The sequence below is a fragment of the Podarcis erhardii genome, assembly GCF_964252035.2.
Source record: "Podarcis erhardii genome assembly, chromosome: 2".
NCBI lineage: Eukaryota > Metazoa > Chordata > Lepidosauria > Squamata > Lacertidae > Podarcis > Podarcis erhardii.
The window spans coordinates 90,357,541-90,378,813 of NC_138498.1; the positions used below are offsets into that span (position 1 = coordinate 90,357,541).

At 43.1% G+C, this 21,273-nt stretch overlaps 1 protein-coding gene across 1 annotated transcript; it reads right to left on the reverse strand.

The window, feature by feature from the left end:
* Window positions 1-1,052: 1,052 nt before the first annotated feature.
* Window positions 1,053-20,423, reverse strand: LOC309336509 (cullin-associated NEDD8-dissociated protein 1-like). Its single transcript, XM_081852353.1, has 15 exons — window positions 20,107-20,423; window positions 16,071-16,214; window positions 15,410-15,564; window positions 14,716-14,839; window positions 14,106-14,362; window positions 13,245-13,350; window positions 12,151-12,299; window positions 11,019-11,311; window positions 9,327-9,468; window positions 7,176-8,681; window positions 6,289-6,384; window positions 4,781-4,950; window positions 3,736-3,900; window positions 3,068-3,175; window positions 1,053-2,189 (listed from the first exon to the last, which is right to left on the reverse strand). Exons 1-15 carry the CDS (start codon window positions 20,172-20,174, stop codon window positions 1,962-1,964), a joined length of 3,711 nt encoding a protein of 1,236 aa, XP_081708479.1. The 5' UTR covers window positions 20,175-20,423; the 3' UTR covers window positions 1,053-1,961.
* Window positions 20,424-21,273: the final 850 nt, after the last annotated feature.

Here is a 21,273-nt window from a genome sequence, read left to right on the forward strand (position 1 = left end):
ACTGATGTTCCTTCTGTGAGGGTATATAAAAGCAATTTTTGTAACTTCATATGAAGATCAGTTGTTAGAAAGGTAGTAATATTTTATAAACTACTGTCTTCTGCTAACAGATACTGTATTTGCAAACCCACCTAATTACAATTTACTATCAAGGAAGAGGTATACATTAGCAGTGAGAAAAAAGCAGGAGTTCTTAAATCACTAAGCTGTATCTGCTCAAGGTAACTTCACAGCTTGCTTTAAAACATACATCTTAAAAAGAGTGACTGTGCCAAACAGGTATACCTCCTTTGGACCCAGCTGTAGTGCAAACTCATTTGCATATGCATAGTGTGTGAAATGGTAATTACTAAGGTGTTCTGCTCTGAGCAGTTGGGGAAGGGCCATAGCTCAGGGGTGGAGCTCCTGATGAGCATCCAGAAGATGCCAGGTTCAATCCTTGGCATCTGTTGGTAGGGGCTGGGAGGGAACCCTGCCTGCTACCTGGCAGGGTGGACAATATGAACTAGATGGACCAAATGACTTGCTACAAGGCAGCATACCTGTTTATTCTTTGTGTGTGGTGATCTTTCTTGCTTCCTCACTTGAAGAAAGCGGATGCTGCTTAAAATTTAGAATATAACCTCAAATCCTGTACAACCCTACATTCTGTTTTATCCAAGTAGAGAGCACAAGCTGGATGGGTAGAATATTGGGTATCTTGGAACTTCCATATCTGCATACAGTGGTACCTCTGGATGTGAACGGGATCCGTTCCGGAGCCCCGTTCGCATCCTGAGCAGGACGCAACCTGCGTGTGTATGGGTCACCGCTTCTCTGCATGTGTGTGACGCCATTTTGCGCACATGCGTGAGCAGCGAAACCCAGAAGTAACTCATTCCGTTACTTGCGGGTCACCGCAGAACACAACCTGAAAATGCTCAACCTGAAGCGTATTTAACCCGAGGTATGACTAGTAACAAGCAGTATTTTTGTAGCAACTAACTTGAACCAGAAAGTTCTCCTTACAAAAATCAACTTGCAAAAAAAGAAAGCTGCAACTGAATCAATACTGCTGATGCATTTATGATCTTTATTTTCATCGGATGTGTTTCATGTAGAACAAAAAAGGTGACACCCTGTTTTATAAATAGAGCACTTAAGTGATTCACAGACTGACTCAAATGGGGGGGGGGGGAATCCTATAAGTGAAGCTTAATAATCCACGGTTGCAAGAAATTAACATTTTCTCTGCTGTACTGTGAGATTTAAACAGTAGTATGTTGGTGTTAGCATTTTTATAACCAGTTGGTGCCATTTCATTATTAAATACTTCATACCAGAGAGATCAATGGTTCTTGGGAGTGACATGCTAACTTTTTGTATTTTAAAATAAATGCTTTGGTATCAAGCTCTAATGGGGCGGGGAAAATAGTAAATAACCCAGCTGCTGCATTTAAGAGGTATGTGGTAACAGACAAATATTAAGCATAAGGCATTCCATCATGGAAGACAGTTGGGTTACTTTCATAGTTTAGCACTTCAGTTCACCTGCTACTATGAAAGTCACTCAAGTCAGTGTAAAATTAGCACACATAAAAGTCACTAACTGGGGCAATTATGAGATCTTTGTAGCCATTGACTAATGCTTGAGCATAGCATAACTTCATTTATCATCACTGTTTTATAAAATTCCATGATAGTGCCACCACATCAGTGATTGGAGATATAATTGTCAATGCACAACTTTTGGCAAAAAAACATGATTGTGTATTTGAGCTAAAGAATAAGTGACCTTAAAAGTGGTGTTACCCTATTGATATCAACAGGCCTTACTGTCATTTTTATGTTTCTAAAATCATGCCTGTTTATAGAGAAAGTTGTCATTTTTAAAATGACATCTGCATCTAAAATCAGCTCTAGAATATGATTGTCCACCCTCAGCATAGTGGAGTGTAAGGAGGAGGAGAAAATTGGGAGTTCTAGCTCAAGTCCATTAATTCTGCAGCAGACAATGAAGTAGAATCCTTTTGAATGCTTTCAAAAAGTGAAGACATTTCAGGATTTGCTCTGATCTGAGAGTAAAATTCTGCCATCACAGGGCTTTTATCTACATCAGGGATGGTCAATAAGGCAGCTACTGCCCTCATTGCTGAGCGTTTCAGTTCATCTTGCTTCTCAAATTCCTGTTTTACAGAGCCAGCTTTTACCTAAGAAAAATAAGACATTTTAAAAATGACCTTCAGGCAGAACAAAAATTTGCTAATAAAAATCAGACTGACTACCAATCCTGTAACTGGAGAAATTGCATTGAGCAAGCAGAAGTCTTTGTGTGAGAGGAACAGCAGCACTGAATAAAACACAAAGATCTTACAAAGGCGTATAGCAGAGATTTTCAACCTTTTTGAGTCCACAACTCCCTTGGCCAACTGCATTCTTTCTGCAGCACCACTGTGGGGCCCTGGAGCCCAATTACATCACCACTTGCTTGCAAAGCTAGCAGCCTCACCCTTTTTTATACACCCTTCTTGTGGAGTGTTCCCTTAGCCTCTCCCCTCTCCTTGAGGGTCTTCTGGGCAGCTGCTACTGTCACACCTGGTCTCTGAATTCCCCACCCCACTCCAAAAAGGTGCCTCCCAGAGGCACCATTTGCCTGCGGAGTTTATAGCCAGGGCTGCTGCAACAAACAGCTGTGCAAGCCTTTGGGAGGCAGAGATGAGATGGGGCATCTGAGGGAGGGAAGGAAAGAGGGACAGAGGCCAGTGTTGCCCATGGCACTCAGATCATCATTCAAGGCACCCCAGGGTGCCACAGCACACTGGCTTAAAACAACTGGCTTACATACAGGGTTACCCTCCAGATGTTGGGCTCCCAACTCCCATCAGTCCCAGCCAGCAGGTCTAGAGGTTGGGGAATAGAGGAATTGTATTCCAGCAACCTCTGGAGGGCCAAGGGTTAGCTATCCCTGGCTTACAGCAATGAAAGGTAGCTATCCTGTCTAGCCTGAGAATGGAGGGCAGGGGATCGAACAGACCTGGAAGCAAACTGCTCAAGGAAATGAAATACTTGAGCTTTCCTAGTGTATTACCTTTGTAGAGCAAGTTGCTCGCAGGGGTTCAACTAGTCGTTCTAATCTTTGTAGGACTGCATTAGGACAGAGTGTTGAAAGGCGAGCCAGCATAATGAAAGTCAGCATCTTAAAAAAAAACGGGGGGGGGGAGAAAAAGGAAAAGGCTACATGAACTATTTCCCCCCTGAAGATTTTCAGTGCTACAATTTCCAGTAACTTACGATCACTTTCACACAACAGGTTCAAGCAACCATCATCAGCCTCAAATGAATCACTGCACCAAAGTTCCCATTGTATTTTAAAATGATGGATTTTTCTATGATAAACCAGGGAAGCAAATGACAAAACTCCATTGTTTGGCTGTTTCCCTAATCCTAAAAACTCCCCAAGAATGGCAGTGAGTTGCAGGCCGGCAACACTTCCTCCCTACTCTCCCTTTCCTATGTAGAAGTGATGTCCAAACACTGATCTCCTGAGTTTCAAAACCACTAAAAAGGGTTTCAGTATTTAGGAATATATAGAAGAGCTCATGTTCAAACAACACCCAAGTTTAGGCATTCACTTGTGCACAGGGAGGAAGAAAACAGCCTTGTTCTCTACATGGGTGGGAGGTGAGCAACCTCCAAACAGCCCTTAGTGAAGTAGTAACAGATGAAATAAGCTGTGCTGCTAATGAAGGTAGTTACCCTGATGTCATAATGATCTTTCAAGCCATCCTCCACGTGATTCAAGTACTCGTAAATGTCTAGTCGGTCAAGGCAGCTTTCCAAAAGTGTGTACATGCACTCAAAAGCAGCTTTCCTTACATCAAGGCCATCATCTACTGTGTGTTTGAATGGCCCCATTTCTACCTAAAAAAAGAAAAAGGAGAAATGCTGTTATACCTGGTCATTCAAAAGAGAGAAGAGCTTTCCAGTAGGCAATATCTGCATGACACCAGCATTGACAACATTTAAATCCTCTCTTCTATATCCGCTGCTGCCTCAAATATTCCCCAGAATACACACAGTCCCTATCCTGAACAATGAACTACACCACATAGTTGCCCTGAGTCTACAATCCTAAAAACACCAGGAAGAAAGTTCAGTTTAACACTGAAACGTAAATGCATAGGATTGCACTGTAAAGCTTAACACAAGTTGTACTACATGGGGAGAACATAACTTCTTGAATTTTATAAATCATTAGAAGGGATGCCAAAATTTATATATGATGAAATGAACAGATCTAATTTCTGCTAAAGTTTATATGTGCTATTAGACTTTCCACCCAACCAGTAATAATCACAAATGTCTGCACTCCCCTGCTATACAAAATTTTAAAGCCCATTTATCCTTATCCTGATTATTGCCTATTTATTGTTGGTAATTACTTTTGACATTAAGCAAAGACATTATCAGCAAAGCATTTTTTAATGTGTGTGTAAGCTGGGGTTTGAATTGTTTCAGTTGTCAGAAAAACATATGCTACTTCATGCTACTCCATGCTACTCGTAAGGGCATTAAAATGCTATAGGGTCCACGAAACAAGAAGCCAAACCACATTTTCCTCTTTTTTTACAGTAAAATTGCTAACCCAAATGTCAATCTATGTATTCTGTTTATGCAATATATGCAGACTTTAGGCAAACAGAACCTATGGAGTTAAACCAGATAAATCCACAAACTACAGGAAAAAGCCAAATCACAATATGAAACTGAAATGGATAGTATTATCTACATAGGTCCATACCTCCCGTATCAGTTCCCTTCTAATCTTGGTTTCATTATACAGGTGGGGCAGCACTGTGCTGAGCTGGTCTCTGATCAGAGTAGGTTTGTTGTGAGCAGCAGAATTAAACATAGCTAAAGCAACACGTCGAACATTCAAGTCGGGATCCTGAAGTGTTTTTAAGAAGTCACCTGCATAGTGATAGTACAAAAAGCAGCTTTTACTTCAAAACCAGCTGGGAAACAAGCAAGTGGTCACTTGGTCGCAGATGTGGAAGAAAATATTCTCACAAGATCCAGCATGTTCACCTTTGATCAGCATGGGAACGTCACTATGAAATGACAGTCTCACTCCATAAAAAATAGACTCAGTACCCCATCAACTGAGTCACACCTACAGAAACTGTGAAAGCAAGGTGCTGGCATTGTAGAAACAAGCCACCTTAAACCCTCTTTTTCGATATTTCTGACCCTGATGCCCTCCAGATGTTTTGGACTACAACTAGCCCTAGCCAACATGCAGCTAATCCAAATACATTGGGAGGGCACAAGGTTGAGGAGGTCTGCAGTGACTATACTAGCTGCATCTGTTATTAACATCATTCCCTTTTTCCTTCATTCTCTGAAAACTAAAACTGGAAACAGAACTCAAATGTATTAGAAATGTCAGAATATATAGCAGCAAGCAATTTCTTTTTGACAAACCTGATCATGCAGTATTGAAATTAGCAGCCTCCACATAAACTGAACTGCAGATGAGAAGTTTTGTCCAAAGCAAAATCTGTGCATGGCTGGAACTGGCTTCCGCTCAGACCACAGGACTTTGCTTTTCTCTTCTCGTGGGCCCTCCACAGTCTGATCTGAAGGAGTTAAGGGACTCTCCAGAGCAGATTTTAGGGCTCTGCAGAGAAAGCCAAGGTCCTGTTGTATGAGCAAAAGTCGTCTTGTACAACCTTTGATTCCATCCATGATTTTAAAAAATTTCTCTCTTAATTCTTCACCTATGAGGTGGCTCCAAAAGACTACTAAATTCACCCATCCTTAATCTGTCGATAGATTATTGTAGAAATAACCAAGCCATGTATAGAAACAAACAATTTCCTGCACAAGGAGCATTTCCATGACATAACGAGCACCAAAGGACTACTATTTTCAGGGTTGTTTTGAGTTGTGCTCTGGCACCATGTCTGTGCTACCTGCAATGTAATCAGTGCTCTTCAAGTCCCCCATTAAACCAGGGAGGAGGCGAGGAGGAACCAGGCGTAAACTCAATCCCAGTATGCCTTTCTCTGCTCTAAAGCATAATGGCTAATATATTGAAGGGCTTTCTAAAACATGCATTCAGCTTTGCAGTTCCACTGATTGTGGTTAAAGAACTCCTCCCCTAGATTCTTTATTTTTGAGTAAATGGGAATTGCAGGCAGTTAAAGCAAACCTCTTGCACAGCCACTGTGTATTTGTTAATCATAACAAAAAAATGCCTGGTATTCTGATCACCGAGGAAGGTTTCTGTATCAAACAAAGATTTACCTATGCATCCTTTAAGAAGGGGATCAATGGGCTGTGGATGATCTGAAATGGTGAATTTGATTGCAGTTACTACTGTGCTTCGAGCATATGGTGAACCTGCAATCAAAACAGAGGAAAGAACCGTCTTAAGAAGGAGCATAGAGATCTCTGTTAGGCAAATGTTAAGACATCTGAAAAAAACCTACTTTGTTAATACCCTACAGAATATAGTTTCATTAGGAACGTACAAATGTAGAAGAGAATGAGTGTTTGCCCTTTTAAATAAAAACCTAAGGGTTTTTTCCCCTCTTAAAACAAACACTGTAGTTTTTTCTTCATCGAGTCATCTATATACAGTACCAGAATAGTCTCCCCCATCCGTTTTTGTTCCCATTTTGTTCTCCTAGCTGGAATATCTCTCTTGCCTTTTCTCCTCCAAAGCTACAATATACAAAGCATCAATATACAGAAGAGCCAACCAACAAATTATTATAATTTGTTGGAGCATCTAGCGGCCATCCACTAATATTATAAAAATGAATGCAAATGCATAGTTTTTAGTAAGTTTTGTGACTTTTAACTGAGTTTTTTTGCCCAAGGTTATTATGCACAGAGAGCTCTTTGATTAAGCCATCTATAAATCCCTCTAACTAAAATACACCAACCAAAATCACTGTTATCTACTGGAGAGGGAGGCCCTGCCACTAGTTCCAGCTTTAAGGCCTGCCCATGGAGACACCGCCTCGAGGGCTTCTACCACCTGAGGCGGTTGCTTCACTCAACTTCATAAGTGGGCTGCCCTTGCTTCCACAGCACTGGCTCAATGACAGGAGTCATGAAAGGCACAGGGGGCCTTAGTGCCGACAGCATCTCAATAGTGCTACAGTTGGGCTTGGCCTCGTTGTTACCTGATGACAGCTGTTTTTTCAACCTGGGCAGCAGCTGAGAAGGATTCACCACGGTCAGTTTCCCCAGGCACTCGGCGACTACATTGCGAGTCCCTTCCTCAGTGCATTCGCAGTGTTTGAAGAGCAGGGCCCAGATGTCCTCCACGTAGGGTTTCAGGCTCTCTCCCGGAGAGGAGCTGATGACTTCCTTCAAGGAGTGGAGCAGCAAGTATTGCCGTTTAGGCTGGCCTCCAATCTCTTTGAGCATGAAGGGAAGGTACTCTTTCAGGCTGCCCGCACTGATGTTGCCCAGAGCGTAGGAAGCTGCCGATTTCACCTCTTCGCTGGGCGAAGCGAACGCGTCCAATATCACGGCTTTGAGCTCCTTCTGAGCGCTGAGGTTCGTGGTGCGTCCTATTTCAGCCAGTGAAAGGAAGGCCAACATTTTGACAGCAGCGCTGGACTTGGGATTCTTCACATCCTGAATGAACTGGTTGACCACCCCGGGTGCTTCTTTGGGGCACACGGAAGAAAGGGCTGCCACGCACTTTGCAACAGAGTGATAGGCCTGCTTATGTAAATTTGCAGGTGCCCCGCCAGGGCTCGAAGTGTATATAGGGCTAGTCAGCTGCTTCATCAGTTCTGCATAACTCATGTTGACTGTCTTAGTTACAACCAACGCTTGGAAGAAGTCCACAATGGCTTTCAGGGCCCCACCTTGCATCAGAGGCGAGTAAACAAGCTGAAAGAGTCCCGAGAGAACTGTACCACTGATCTTGGACAGGGACGAGGGATAAACCTTAGCTAAGGTTGTAAGGAACACGATAGCCACCTGAGAAACGTGCATATCGTTCTCACTGATTAAATCAGGGAGCTCTACTAGAACACATTCAATCATGGCCGGCTTGAGGCTGTCGCTGTAGTTCTTGATCAAGATGTCGAGAGCCGTCAAGGTACTCAGTTTCAAGGCACGCTGATTCTTTCGCAAGAAGGAAGCCAAAATGGGGAATCCTTCTGCAAGAATGGGCCTCAAGTCTATTCTGAGCGGGGAGCTAGCAATTAAAGTTAGTGCTTTGACTGTGGTCAGCCGGGTTATTTCGTTTTTCAGCCTCTCCAGGAAAATCTTCAAGGTTGGCTGGAGATCACTGCTTAGGTAATCTCCAAGGTTGCAAACAATCTGCCCCATGCAAGAGATGGCCCGTTCTTTCACCTCCTGGTCAATGTCAGCAGCTTTCAACCTCTTCAGAGTAGCAGAGAAGAGGTCTCTCACATAGGGCTTGGCATCAAACGTACAAGGCACATCCAGGGGCCGGATGATTTTCACCAGCTGCTGCGTAACCAGCAGAGCTTCCGAAGTTATCTTGTAAAAGGGATCCCCTATGCAAATCACAACGGGGGGCAACAGGGCCTTAACATGCGGGTGGAACACATCCCGGGAGTGGTTGCAAAGGACGACGTGAAGAAAAGACAGCGTATCAATCTTCATGTTGGAGGAGCTGGATTTATCAGTCAAGGAGAAGACAATGCCTGTTTGGAGAAAGTATTAGTCAGCTTGGTTCAATTTTTAGAATACAAAGTTAGCTTCAGACAGAATTAAACTCATACAAAAGAGAACTGGCAGGGTGGGGATTTAGTCACAGATAAATTTGCATTCTTTAATAATTTGCACCTTCCGCACAATTTGTTTCATGTACAAATCCCTTTGGGTGCCTTATAACAGCTTACAGAAGTCATTCCCCTACTATATAGCTCCTCGGAGGGCAGGTAACTCTGCTCTCTCGCCACACTCCAACTCTATCTAAAGCAAAGGTGTGCTGGAACAAGCTCACCTCAGAACTGGTCACCTGCCATGTCTATGCCTGTGACAGCTCTGAGCAAACACTCTGGCTTGAAGTGATGTGTGCTTCCACTTTGTATGAGAATTAGGCAATCTACCCCCAACCCATGAAGTTCAAATGGATTTTTAAAGGACTAGATAGTACCAGCTCTTGGCTTCTGCAAAGCCAAAGGTAAAATATCCACCGACTTGTTCTGAAGGAGCAGGTGGTTAGCTATGTACGTAAAAGAAGCCACTGTAGTATGGTTTAGGTGCATCACATTTGAGAATGAAAAAATATTCTATACTGAAAACCTTTTGCCCTGCTACGTCCCCTCCCTCCTGACAAATTTTACCAGGTACTAGTGCAGGTATGTGATCTGCAAGGCAACCAGGAAGCACATTAGCCAGTTCTGTCAGGAGAGTGAAGCACCCCTGTCTTGACTTGACACTCTTCTCTTTGAGCTGCTTGTGCAAGGCCTTGACGATGTTTGGAACCTGTAAGGTTAGAAAGAAACTCATTAATAACCCAACACAAAGCTAAAGAAGCAAGTGAACACGAAGCTAAAGAAGCAAGTGGGCATTAATCATTTAGTATGGAATGGGAGCCAATTTGCAAATGGTTTCTGTCATGCAGGAAAGGTTATAGTCGTGGATTGTTTCTTCATAATATTCATCTATGTGGACATGGGTGAGCTTCTCAGAGGGGAGCAGGAAGCAAACACATAGGGGATCCAATTATTTTCAGATAAAACGTTTTTCACATGAACTATTCATCCAAAGGTATGTTTTTTTAAACAACAACAGCAAGTGTACTTTGTGTCCAAACTTTTGGACAGGAGCCATTTTTAAAACTTCAGATCCACCAGAATGTTTCCCCAAGATCCATAAAGAAGGATCATTCAAATCAAGTACATTTAAAATCAATGCATGCCCTATCTCTGCCTCAATAGCCACAGAGCCCATTGCTATCAAGCAGAGATATGGATTCAGAAAGTGAAACACAACTTTTAAATGGCAGCTAACATTTTGCTCACTTCAGAATAGTAGCTGCTTTGCTAAAGCTGCTAGAGAAATCATATTGTTTTGAAAACAATGCAGTGGGTGCTGACGACGAGTTATTTTCTTATTTCATTTTCACAGCACACCACATATTCATAAGCTGACAGAAGACCCAATTACGTGAACGTTTTGGCACACTATTAATCAAGCTGCGGATTACCTTTCAAGTGGCAGAGCGTATGCCCACACCGCCTGGGGTGGGCGCATGGGATGCACCCCCGAGGGAGGTGGGGGGCAGACCCCACCTCCCACGTACCACAGTTCAGGAGAGGAGAGGGGCGGCGAAACTGCCACTGACTCTCTTCCTGCTCTCCACCCCTGGGTCACACCTGACCCAGGAGCGGAGCTGCTTCAGCCAGGCTCATGGCACGCCACAGCCGAGGAGGGTGGGCTGGAGCCTTGCTGCCAACTTTCCTGCTCTCCCCCACTCCCGGGTGAGACCTGACCCCGGACCAAAGCTGTGGCCAGGCACAGCTTCTTAGCACACAGAGCCAAGCTCCAATGAAGGTGGCCTGCTGTGGAGGTGCCTGGTCACTCCCCCCCATAAAAACTGCACCTGGACTATGGCTGCCATGACCTCCCCGCCATGCTAAACCAGTGCACCTTTCCTCCAAGGCATCTGCAGAGAGGAAGGGCTCCTCCACAAAATAGTAGGCTGCATCTTCCTGTTGCTGCTGTCTATCTACTTATGGAACCAGATCATCATATCAGAGCAGTTGTCTTAAGGGCAATAGATCTCCATTTGAACCAACAGAGCTCCATTTGAACCAAGCCAGTGAGTCTAATGTAAGTTCATCGTTTTGAAACCACCGTGTTAAGCCAGGGATGAGGAATCTTTGGCCTTCCAGCTCCCATCAGCCCCAGCCATCATGGTCAATGGTCAGAAATGATGGGAGTAGAAGTTCAGCAAAATCTGGAGGGTCGCAGGTTCCCCAACTCTGTGTGAGGCAGAGTAATCTCTTCAGGCCCCTGGCTCCCTCACTCACCTGGTTCTGGAGCATGGTGAGAGGTATATCCTCCTTGCTTGCCTCATCTGAAGCATGCAACCAACTCTGAATGGGCAGCGTTTGCTTCAACAAAGATATATAAGCACAGAAGATGTCAGCTTTAACATTCTCCTCCCTTTCCTTGAACCTGCTTATTAAAGCCGGTGAGAGTGTTTTGTAGAAATCCTGCAGGAGGTCATGCCTGGTGCTGACAATAGCCTCAAGGCACTTCGCCGCAGATCTGCGAACTTTCCAGCTAATGTCATCATCATCACTGTACTCATCATCACTTTCTAAGGAGGAAGAGGAAAACCAAGCATTAGAAAAGTGGAAAAGTAGGTCTACTTTAGGGTGTAATGGGTCCTACATCCCATTCTCTTTTTCAAACAAAGAAACCCAAGACGGACAATGGGACAATAAACCATCACTTCAAATCCTCCCATAACACTGCAGTACAATAGGATTTTGATACAGTTTTCCGTCCAGTTAGAATTACAAGGAGAAGGGACAGAAGGCCATGTTGAACATACTTCAGTACAGAAAAGAAATGTAAAAGGAAAAAGGTCAAGTTGGTTGCATATCCCAGCAAGAACAAGAGATGGGGAATCACATTCTTTCCTTCTGCTAGCTGCTGGGTAGACTGGCCTCTCAGTGGACCCTGCTATGGAGGAACAGAGAGTTGAGAAATAGCCAGTCTCAGTCAACACAATGGAAAGAAGCTTGCTATCTCTCCCTCTCATTCAAACAACTGCAGGGGAAAGTAGGCACTGGAGGAGTTTTCTGAGAAACAGGAGCCAAGTGGCCATTGATTATAGCTAAGCCAGGCCTCACTGCCTCTCCTGCTTAAAAATGAAAATATTTCAGTTCAGTTGATCTATTTAAACCCATCTTGCAGATGCTCCAAAATCAACTTGGACATGTTTTGGGAGAGTTAATTTACAGTTACTTCAAAAGCGATGAACACGTTGTTTTCATGTTCTGCTGACCATGGAAAGATGAGTCTCTCCATGCCAGCCTCTGGGCTGGATGGCTCAGGAAAGAGACAGAGGTTTGAAAGGACTGTTCAGGATACTGATGGGGCAGCCCAGGCTTCTCTGAATATATCACCATCAGATTCCTAAGCATGCTGTACCTTGTTCCTCATCCTCCCCATTTTCAGTTTCCATCATTTCTTCTTCATCCTCCTCCTCGTTGTCATAGTTATAGTTTGGGTCATAAGTGATATATTTGAGGCACAATGCTGTCACGCTAGGAAGGTGAGGGCCAATTTCTTTTGGACACCTTTGAAAACAGCAAGAAAAGCTCAAATGGAAATGGAACAAAATACCTAATTCAATAAATAGTTTTCTCCATACAACCACTTAATAACAGTCTCTGGCACCCCCAAGGCTTGAAACACCTTACATCAGTTTCAAAAACTTCACCATACTTCTTAATTAATTGTGACTGATTGCAACTATGAGGTCTCAAATGCATACATGACCCTCTCGAAGCGCTGCCTATTCATTTCAACAAAAAGGCCAGATTCACATGCACAAAGGAATATGTATGCCATCGGGGTTCTACTGAAATCAATCTGGAAACTGATATTTGCATAAAATCATTATCTGGACCAGATACAATTCCACAACTGGACCACTCTAGGCAGGATCACAGGAGAGGTTCAGTGTGTCAAAATTTCCCTTAACAGTTATACGAAGCACAAGATCTCTTTTCATAATGCCAGATTCAATCTCACTCTATTCCTGTCTTTTTTAAATGACATAAACCCTTTTCTTCATTTTATTTAACCTTTAGAACAACGAGGAAAAGGAAGTTATAATCTTCCCTGAAAACAAACTATTGGGGATTCCAGCTGCAGAAACATGACTCAAGTTTCAATTGTTTTAGAACTGCGACTCTTCACTGCAAAATTTCCAGATCCACCAGATGTGTCCCACTTGATAGGTCTCCATTCAGTGGTAAGTTCCTTTCCAGCAGGTGTGGTTATGTCACATAAGGAAGTCATTACATAGGCATGCAAGGGGGCCAGCCAACCATCTAGAAAACATCACTGGAGGGCTCCTGAGACACATTTCCCTTAACCAGACAGCATAGATTTCTGGATAGCAGCTTATTGGAAAGCAGACTCTTCACAACCCCCCCCCCCTCAAAATACACAAAGCAACATTGCATGCTGAACTTTGCATGTCACAGAAAACCAGACCATGATAAACACACACAAACCTTCTCACAAAAGACTCAAAGGCCTGGAAGCAATATTCCCTCAGCTCATCATCCTCAACGTTGCAGTACTGAACGATTAAGGGGATCATCTTTTCCAGATAGTCTCCTAGAAGACAGCGAAGGAGTGAACCATTAAACATAATTTTTCCCAGGCCTAGTGAGTAGTCAGGGGGTTCCTGATAGTTCTGGAAGTAAAATCCGAAATATCATCTGTTTTTCAGAAATAGCATAACTATCTCTACAACGTGAAATGAAGCCCATATCCAGTGACAGCAGTACAATGGCAGTTTGCATGTTAGAAATTAATACATCTGGGACCACATAAATCCAAGAAAATAGTAGCAGCCGCAGTGAGAATTTCTCCTTCGTCCTCAATTTAAATCACCCGCTGAAGTTTTTTTTATTGCTTACAATTATCCATATGGAGCATTTTTCCAGCTTATCTGCTGGAGCCATCTGAATTGATCTGTTCTGTATATATCTTTGACACTTTCTTCACTCCTATTCTTTGCTAGTGGCCTGTTAGAATCTTAGGCCAGAAAGCTGGGCTCTCATACACCTGGGCTTCTTCCAGCCCCATTGATCCTAGTATAAAAGGTTCTTAGCTTACCCAAGCAATAAAAACTGCCTTTGGCTCCTGCTTACGCCATAACATACTCAAAGTTGCTACAGCAGGAAAAGATGTTATGGTAATACAACTAGATCCCCAAGATATTAATTCAGGAGTTCAAAATAGGCCCAGGTAAAAATCCCACCTCATTAGAGGAATGAAACCAAGAGCTAGGGGGGGAATATAGGCAGAGAAATCCACTTGGGTAACAGCAGTCACAAGTGGCAAAGCCTTCGCAAAACAAGACTTACCTATGCGGTGCCCAGCCTGCCTGCTGATTCCAGCAATACCCTGGATGTATGTTCTGGTGGTAGATGTGGAGTTGTTTCTCTTCAGCTCTGCTAAGAGGTGCTCCATAAGCTCTGCAAAGATGTTCCCATTGCAAGTCAAAACCAAGTGGCCAAGGGCAATGATGGCCCTTTTGCGCACGGCCAACCTGGGACTTGTCAGCTGAGGAAGGAGGCAGTTCAGGATTGAGGAATGGAAGGAATACAGAGTCCCCCCTAACCTGCAGCCATGGGCAAGAGACAAAGGAGACTCGTGTCAGCATAACTCCTTGCCAAATAGCAGCCACATAAACGCCACGAAGAAACAACTTGCTGGCACTTCTCTACACCTTTCTACAACAAAATGAGGAACAGAATTCACATATTTTCTTATCAACACAGTTTTTAAGAACAAGTTCATTAAAACCGAGTTATGAATACTGGCTGAACTGATTTTTCTCTAATGTGTCATTCGCTTGGTGCCAGGGAAATAACACACTTTGCAAAGCATAATAATGCTTCTGTGCTCTTCATCTCTAGAAAGCTGCTGCAGACTCAACCTACTACACAACTGTTTGAAACGTTTTCTTTATACCTGCTCAAAATATCTGACAAGATGTCAAGAGCTTCAAGCTGCACAGAGACATCTTCTTGCTTTCCAATGGCTCCAGTAAGCTGGGCTGTGATTTTTTTGCATACGTTGGCTGTCATGGTGGAACCTATTAGGGTGGGGAGAAAACCAGAATTAAGGGGTGAATGAATGAAACTTTATTTGCATCAGCCATCGGCCATAGCAACAAAAAACAATGTGATATACACAGAACAAAATAAAAAGTAAATTCTATAAAACACAGTTTAGGTTCCTGAATCAGCAGTCAAATAGTGGACCCTATTCCGATTGCCCCAGCTAGAAACGGGGCAGCCTTTGCAGTCATCTTCCCCTCTTGATCTGCCAGGAGAAATGACACTGTGGTAGTGATTGGGCGACCCGGAATGGTCAACAAAAGAGGGGAATTAAGGGGTTTGAAAAAGAACAAGGAAATATATCTGGCAATGCTTCAAATGTAGATTATCTCCCTTCGACTACGACAATTTTTAGTCAGAGTGGTGAGATTTGCATTAAGTCCCAGTGTAATTTTCAACCATTTCATTTCTAGCTTTAAAAATAAAATAAACCCTTTCCACTCAGGACATGAATGCATTTCTGTTTAATAGCTTCTAGCATTTGGAAAAGGAATTTTACAAAACTTCAAATAGGAGAGTTCGGGTTTGGGTTTTGTGCGTTTTACCTGTAGATGGAGGAGGCAACTCAGAAATGACCGTCTTCAGCCCAATACTGGAGATGTCCCGGAGCTGTTCCTTATCCGATAACATGTTTGTACACAGTGTATCAACAATTGTTTCCACCTGATATTCTTTCACTTTGCTCACCAAAGGGCCCAAACTGCAATGCCAGGGTGAGGGGGTGGCAAGAAAGAAAGAGATAAGAGGTATCACACATGAAATGAAGTTGTTCCCAATAGAAATCTTCTGCAGACAAGGCTTGGAAGATGACAGCTATAAAGGAAATACTGTACTCATGGGAGCAAACACAGGAAATTGCCTTATACCAGAGGCACCTTTCACAAGGCAACACTGGGAGATGGCAAGTCAAACAAACAAACAAACAAAAAGTACAGCTTTCTGTTGCAAGCAAATATGCACACACATATGCTGTAGGATCATCCATAATCCCCTCAAGGGTTGTGTCTGTGGACAGGATCAGCAGGCAAAGCCACAAACCAGAAACTGAACCTACATTGTGTGAAATAGCAAGCTTTCATACAAGGTGAAAAGCAAAATACAAGACGACACAGCCTATGCAAAACCTGTCCAAGCCTCCTATGGATTACTTAGCAGTTTTATGTTTAAAACCCAAGTACTGCTGTAGCTTATGTAGAGGGGTCTTACCATTTGACGGCCAGGTTTTGCACCTCCCCGTTTTTGTCTTCAAGTAATTTTAGAAGCATTTTCACAACTTTTTTCTCACTGTCTTCGTCCAGCTTTATGGAATCTTTCTGCAGTTCCATCATCAGGTCATTGGTAGCCATAAACCTGGGGTGGGGGACACACACACACACATATCAGCAGTAGGTTGTATTGATTGGCGCAAGCAGTTCAATTTTAAAAGGGTCAACAGCAGAATGGAAGATTAAAATCCATAGAGCTGGAGTGCAAGGAAGAACAAACCTTTACCAACAGTAACTAATCCATAGCTTGCCTACTAGTTAAATCAATATACAGAATCCCCTTAACTAAAGATAACCAGGCATATGGAAGCAAAGGATTTACTTAGCTTAAACCATTTTTTTATTTTAAAAAACCTCAATCTTTCCAACACAACCACACTTAGTTCTGCGCATACTGCATGACTGGAAAGATGTGCATGATTTAAGTATTTACAGCAGCAAAACACCAATGGGACAATGGCATACTTCATCTGTTGCACAAAAGTGTGGAGAAGCTCCGAGAGCCTTCACTAGCTGAAATAGTTATATTTATCTTCCCATCTATTCTCAAGTGCATGGTTTACAATTAGAGAATGTTAAGTATTCTCCTTCATTAACAGAATGCTACGGGTGATAGCTTATATCGAAGTGCTATGCCAGACACAAAGCCAGCACTTTATCAATGGGTGCTGGAAGAGGCAGTGCTACGCATAAACAAAACTTGGTCCACACCTCAGTGTTTAATATTGGCACTTCCCTAGAGATACTACTACCTATTGCAAAACATCATTTCTCCGGGATCATGTACAATGTGCAGCTCCCAATGATGCATAATCTCCAGCCCTAAACAGTCATTCTTAATGGACCATTTATCTTTGCTTGAGAATCATTAGCACATAATTTGGACAGGGCAGGTGAAGCTGTTAATATTTGGCAAAATCAGATGCGAAGGACTTCAAAGCTTTCAGTGAGGGATTAGCCTTGAGAATTGGGACAGGATTTTCTACATATTTGGGGATAGGGTGAAAACTCACAGAAAGGCATTATTTGCAAACGCTCCATATATAAAAGTGAACAAGTAGCGTACAGGGAGCAGACCCAGGCACACCAAAGAGCTGACCATTTCAATGGCACCCACAAGGTGTTAGTAAAAACCTGTGGTGTTACAGGTAAGGTGTTATCACCATTCATAGGCCAAGCCTGGCTTGTGAATTCCTCACAGCTGGTCTGTGCCACAATCTAAACTTCTCTCTATTGCCTTCTCTGCATTTTTTACTCTCTTCCATATCTATATCCAGGGCTTTTTCCCCCAGCCAGAGCTCACAGGAGCTCAGTTCCAGCACCTCATTTTCTAGAAAAGTAGAACTGTCTAAATCCACTTTGGGGAGAAGAGGTGGAATAAATGGAAATGAAAGGGTTCCTTATGAACCTAGAGTTATTTGAAATGTACTGTATATGAAAATATACAAAGCCCCAATCAACCTCTCCTACCTACCGTATTTTTCGCTCTATAACACGCACCCGACCATAACACGCACATAGTTTTTAGAGGAGGAAAATCCGTAGGCATGCCACCCGTAGGCATTCCCTCCATAACACGCACAGACATTTCCCCCTACTTTTTAGGAGGAAAAAAGTGAGTGTTATGGTGCAAAAAATATGGTAGCTCTTTCCCCCTTTGTTGCTGTTGCAAAAACATGAACAGGGAAGTGGGGAAAGAGAAGAGGAAATAAGGGGAGCTCTTCCCACACATACGGTAGTTCCTGGAAAGGGCAGACAGAGCCAAAGAAGTATGCAGTATGTGGAAACATAAATACATTTGGCCTATTGCTCTAACATTAGTCCTGCAGCTGCCTCACCACCACTATCATGAAACTAGTCACCAACCACGATATTATCCACTGTGTTAGCTGCAAGCCACACAGGTAGGATCTTCAAAAACTAGGTATATAAGGCTGAAATCTTATATACTCTTACCAGGGAGTACGTTCCACTGAATTCAATAGGATTTACTTCTGAATAGACATAGATAGGATTGTGCTGTAGGTCAGCATCAATATACCTGTTTTTTTGTGGTTGCTGCAAACCTTATAGGTATACCTAGGCCCACATCTCACCTGAGTATAGTGACTCCACATGTGGCATTAATGAGATACCCAACACTTACTGCTGTGCCAATGTGATGCCCTTGGCCTGCTCCTAACGCCTCAGAGTGGGATGTTCTATCAGAGTAGAAGTCATTACTCTTCATTCTCATCACACATGGACTAATCACAGAACCTCACAAGTTTATGCCTTAAAGCTGCCACCTAGACATACCTACTCGGAAGCAAGTTCCACTGAAATCAGTTGGGCTTTGTTCAGAATATATTCATTTAAGATCAGAATATAAGAACTTTTTTAAAAAAACTTGTTTGGAGTTGGTTATCCCATTAAGGTTTTATCTAAAATATTTAATAACTACAGTATTCCTTCTGAAGACTTTTTTTTTTTTAAGGACTTCTGCTTAAAACTGGAATCTCAAAAGAGCTGAACTCTCAGTTATAAGTAACCACCAGAAATAAGGTTAAAATAGTAAGCTTTCAAAATACACAGATATATAATTAAGACACTGCGAAAAATGAATAGAACAGGTTCAGGGCCTTTAATAAATTCATAGTGCCACTGGAGGCATGCTGTCTCAGAAGTCAGCCCCAGTGGATTCAATAGGGCTTACTCCCATGTAAGTGTTTACAGGAATACTTTATTTCCAACACATATTATACACACAGTAAAATAATAAGTGTACTGTATAAACAATTATGTTTATTCACCAGGCCATCACCACACTGAAATGTAAACATATTTCAATATCATTCCCCCAAATATAATCAAATTCTATTCATGAGTACAGTATTCAAGTATAAATCACACTGGTGTTAGAAGGTGATGAGACACCATACCAGCCCAATACCGTTGGCACATCAAGCACACAATACCCCGATTCCTCCTCACAATTTTGAGCATAGAACATATTTTTTTGCATCCCTCAAATACAGGTAACCCTAACGAGAATCCTAGTGCTTGGATTTAGACCAATTTAGGCCATACATTCCATGGAAATCAAAGGGATTTCATTCCTTCCTTCCCTCTGGGGAATGTTCAACTCTATTAGCCCCATACTCTGGAGGGCAGAGCTACAAATCCTCTTTTACACATTTGGTGACTGATTTCCCACCCACTCCTCTTACTTAGTCATACTGTATAGTGATTCCTTCAAATATGCAGCCGTAACCTACAGCCCGCTTTCAGCTGCTGCTTGCAAGACTTGAATGCATCTTCTTCCAGTTACAAGTGAACTTCAGTTTGGTTTCCTCCAAACACCAGGGCTTAGTTGGCTATTATTCCCCAGCTTTGCGAGATCATATTTATTTTTCTTTAAAAATGCACAGAAGGCGACCAGACCAATCGTCTCCCAAATGGTAACAGCTGATTAGGAAGATTCCCCACCCACTCCCATGGCCCACTGCAGCTGTCTAGCAGCAGTGCATCTCTACCTCGGTCTAGGAGGAGAAACATAAAAGGTTATCATAACATCAGCTACCCAGTGAGAAATTTTAGGTCGGCGGTATTCTCCTTCTCAACCCTGGAAGCCTACAGTACGTTTCATATCCGTCTTATTAGCCCTGTCTATAGATACAGCACACACTACAGGCCCCATAGTATAGGGGGGAGGGGCGATATTGCACGGACTACAGCCAGTGAGCCTCCTTAGTTCACATCATCCCCTTTAGAAGGGTGTCCTTTTTCAGGCGTAGGTATTTTTTAAAAACCTCCCCCTCTTCCACAACCCCCTCCCTCTAAAAGGTTTGCAAGCAAACACACACACACACACACACACACACACGTGTGTGCAATCCAAAAAGCCAACAACATACGAAACCTCAAAACATGACTTTACAACATGCACCCACACAGAATATTATATGCACCAAACGCTACCAAACCTCGGGTCCTACCTAAAATCTTTGTCGGTGGATGTCATCTTCTCCAAAAGGTTGGAGATGTGATAGGATATGTTAGTCATCTTGGACAGCTGGCCTTGGAAGACGATCTCTTCTGTGCAGCCTGTTTTAAAATATTATATAGGTGTTCAGGAAGGAGTTGAAGTTTCTTGCTGCCCTAAGAAGGGGTTCCTTCTGCTGGAGATCTGCATGGAGAATATGGCGACAGGAGGGACACCGTGAGACGGGGGTAGTGTTTTTCCTCTCTCTCTCTCTTTTTCCTCCCTCTCCTACCCCCTCCCCTGGTTAGAAGTCGCTGGAAAAGCTGAGCCCCTGCACTGTTATCATAGGATATATATAGCCTATAGTCGGGGCTACGGCTGGGCCGAGGGCGCCACCTACTGGCAGATATCCGCAGCCTCTCAAGTTACAGGAGAGGGGGGAAGAGAAGGCAGCAGCTGCTGCGCGTCTTTTCACCCCATTCCAGAGGATGCTCTGCTATATTGCTGCAGTGGGACTGCAGGTGTTTGCTAACATCCTGTATCTTCTTGCAATGAAAGAAGCACCAGCGATAACCCCCCCCCCGGGGTCAGCTGAAATTAATAGCTGACATGGGGGTGGGCTTGTCTTGAATATCAACTTCTCTCTAGAAATTAATCAACTGTTCCCCCAAATGGAAGAACAGGCACAGCTACTCATTGTCTGCACAGCGCTTTCTAAATTGAAGAAGAAATAATATGCAATATTGCTTTTTAAAAAAAAAAAAAAGCTGCGTGCAAGTTGAGATCTCTGAAGGAATAAATATATAATTCTTTAAGTCAAATAGTATGGAAAAGGAGAAAGGTTGCAGCTTCATGATAGGGCATCTGCTTTGGCATGCAGGAGGTCCCAAGTTCAGTCCTCAGCATCTCCAGGTAGGGCTGGATATGTTTCTTACCTGAAACCCTGAAGAGTCGCTGCCAGGCAGTGTCAACAATACTAATCCAGATGAACTAATGGCCTGACTCGGTGTATGGCAGCTTCCTATGTTCCTATGGAAGCAGTTTATTTATAAATTACTTACAAACCAATCCCCCGAAAAATTTGGCAGAGCTAAACCTGCTGAAACAAACTGGCTTTTGTAGCAGAACTCTGCATAGGACCAGGTTGCCAACAGGGATTTCAATGGGAAAGTATTGCTGG

Bases quoted from the DNA above. Each gene is read 5' to 3' on its own strand.
- LOC309336509 (XM_081852353.1), bottom strand. From the start codon at position 20,174: ATGACTAACATATCCTATCACATCTCCAACCTTTTGGAGAAGATGACA. The intron at 14,840-15,409 runs GTAAAACGCACA...CCACCCTAATAG, and splicing joins GTTGCCTCCTCCATCTACAG to GTTCCACCATGACAGCCAAC. The intron at 14,363-14,715 runs GTATAAAGAAAA...CCATGGCTGCAG, and splicing joins TTGTCAGATATTTTGAGCAG to GTTAGGGGGGACTCTGTATT.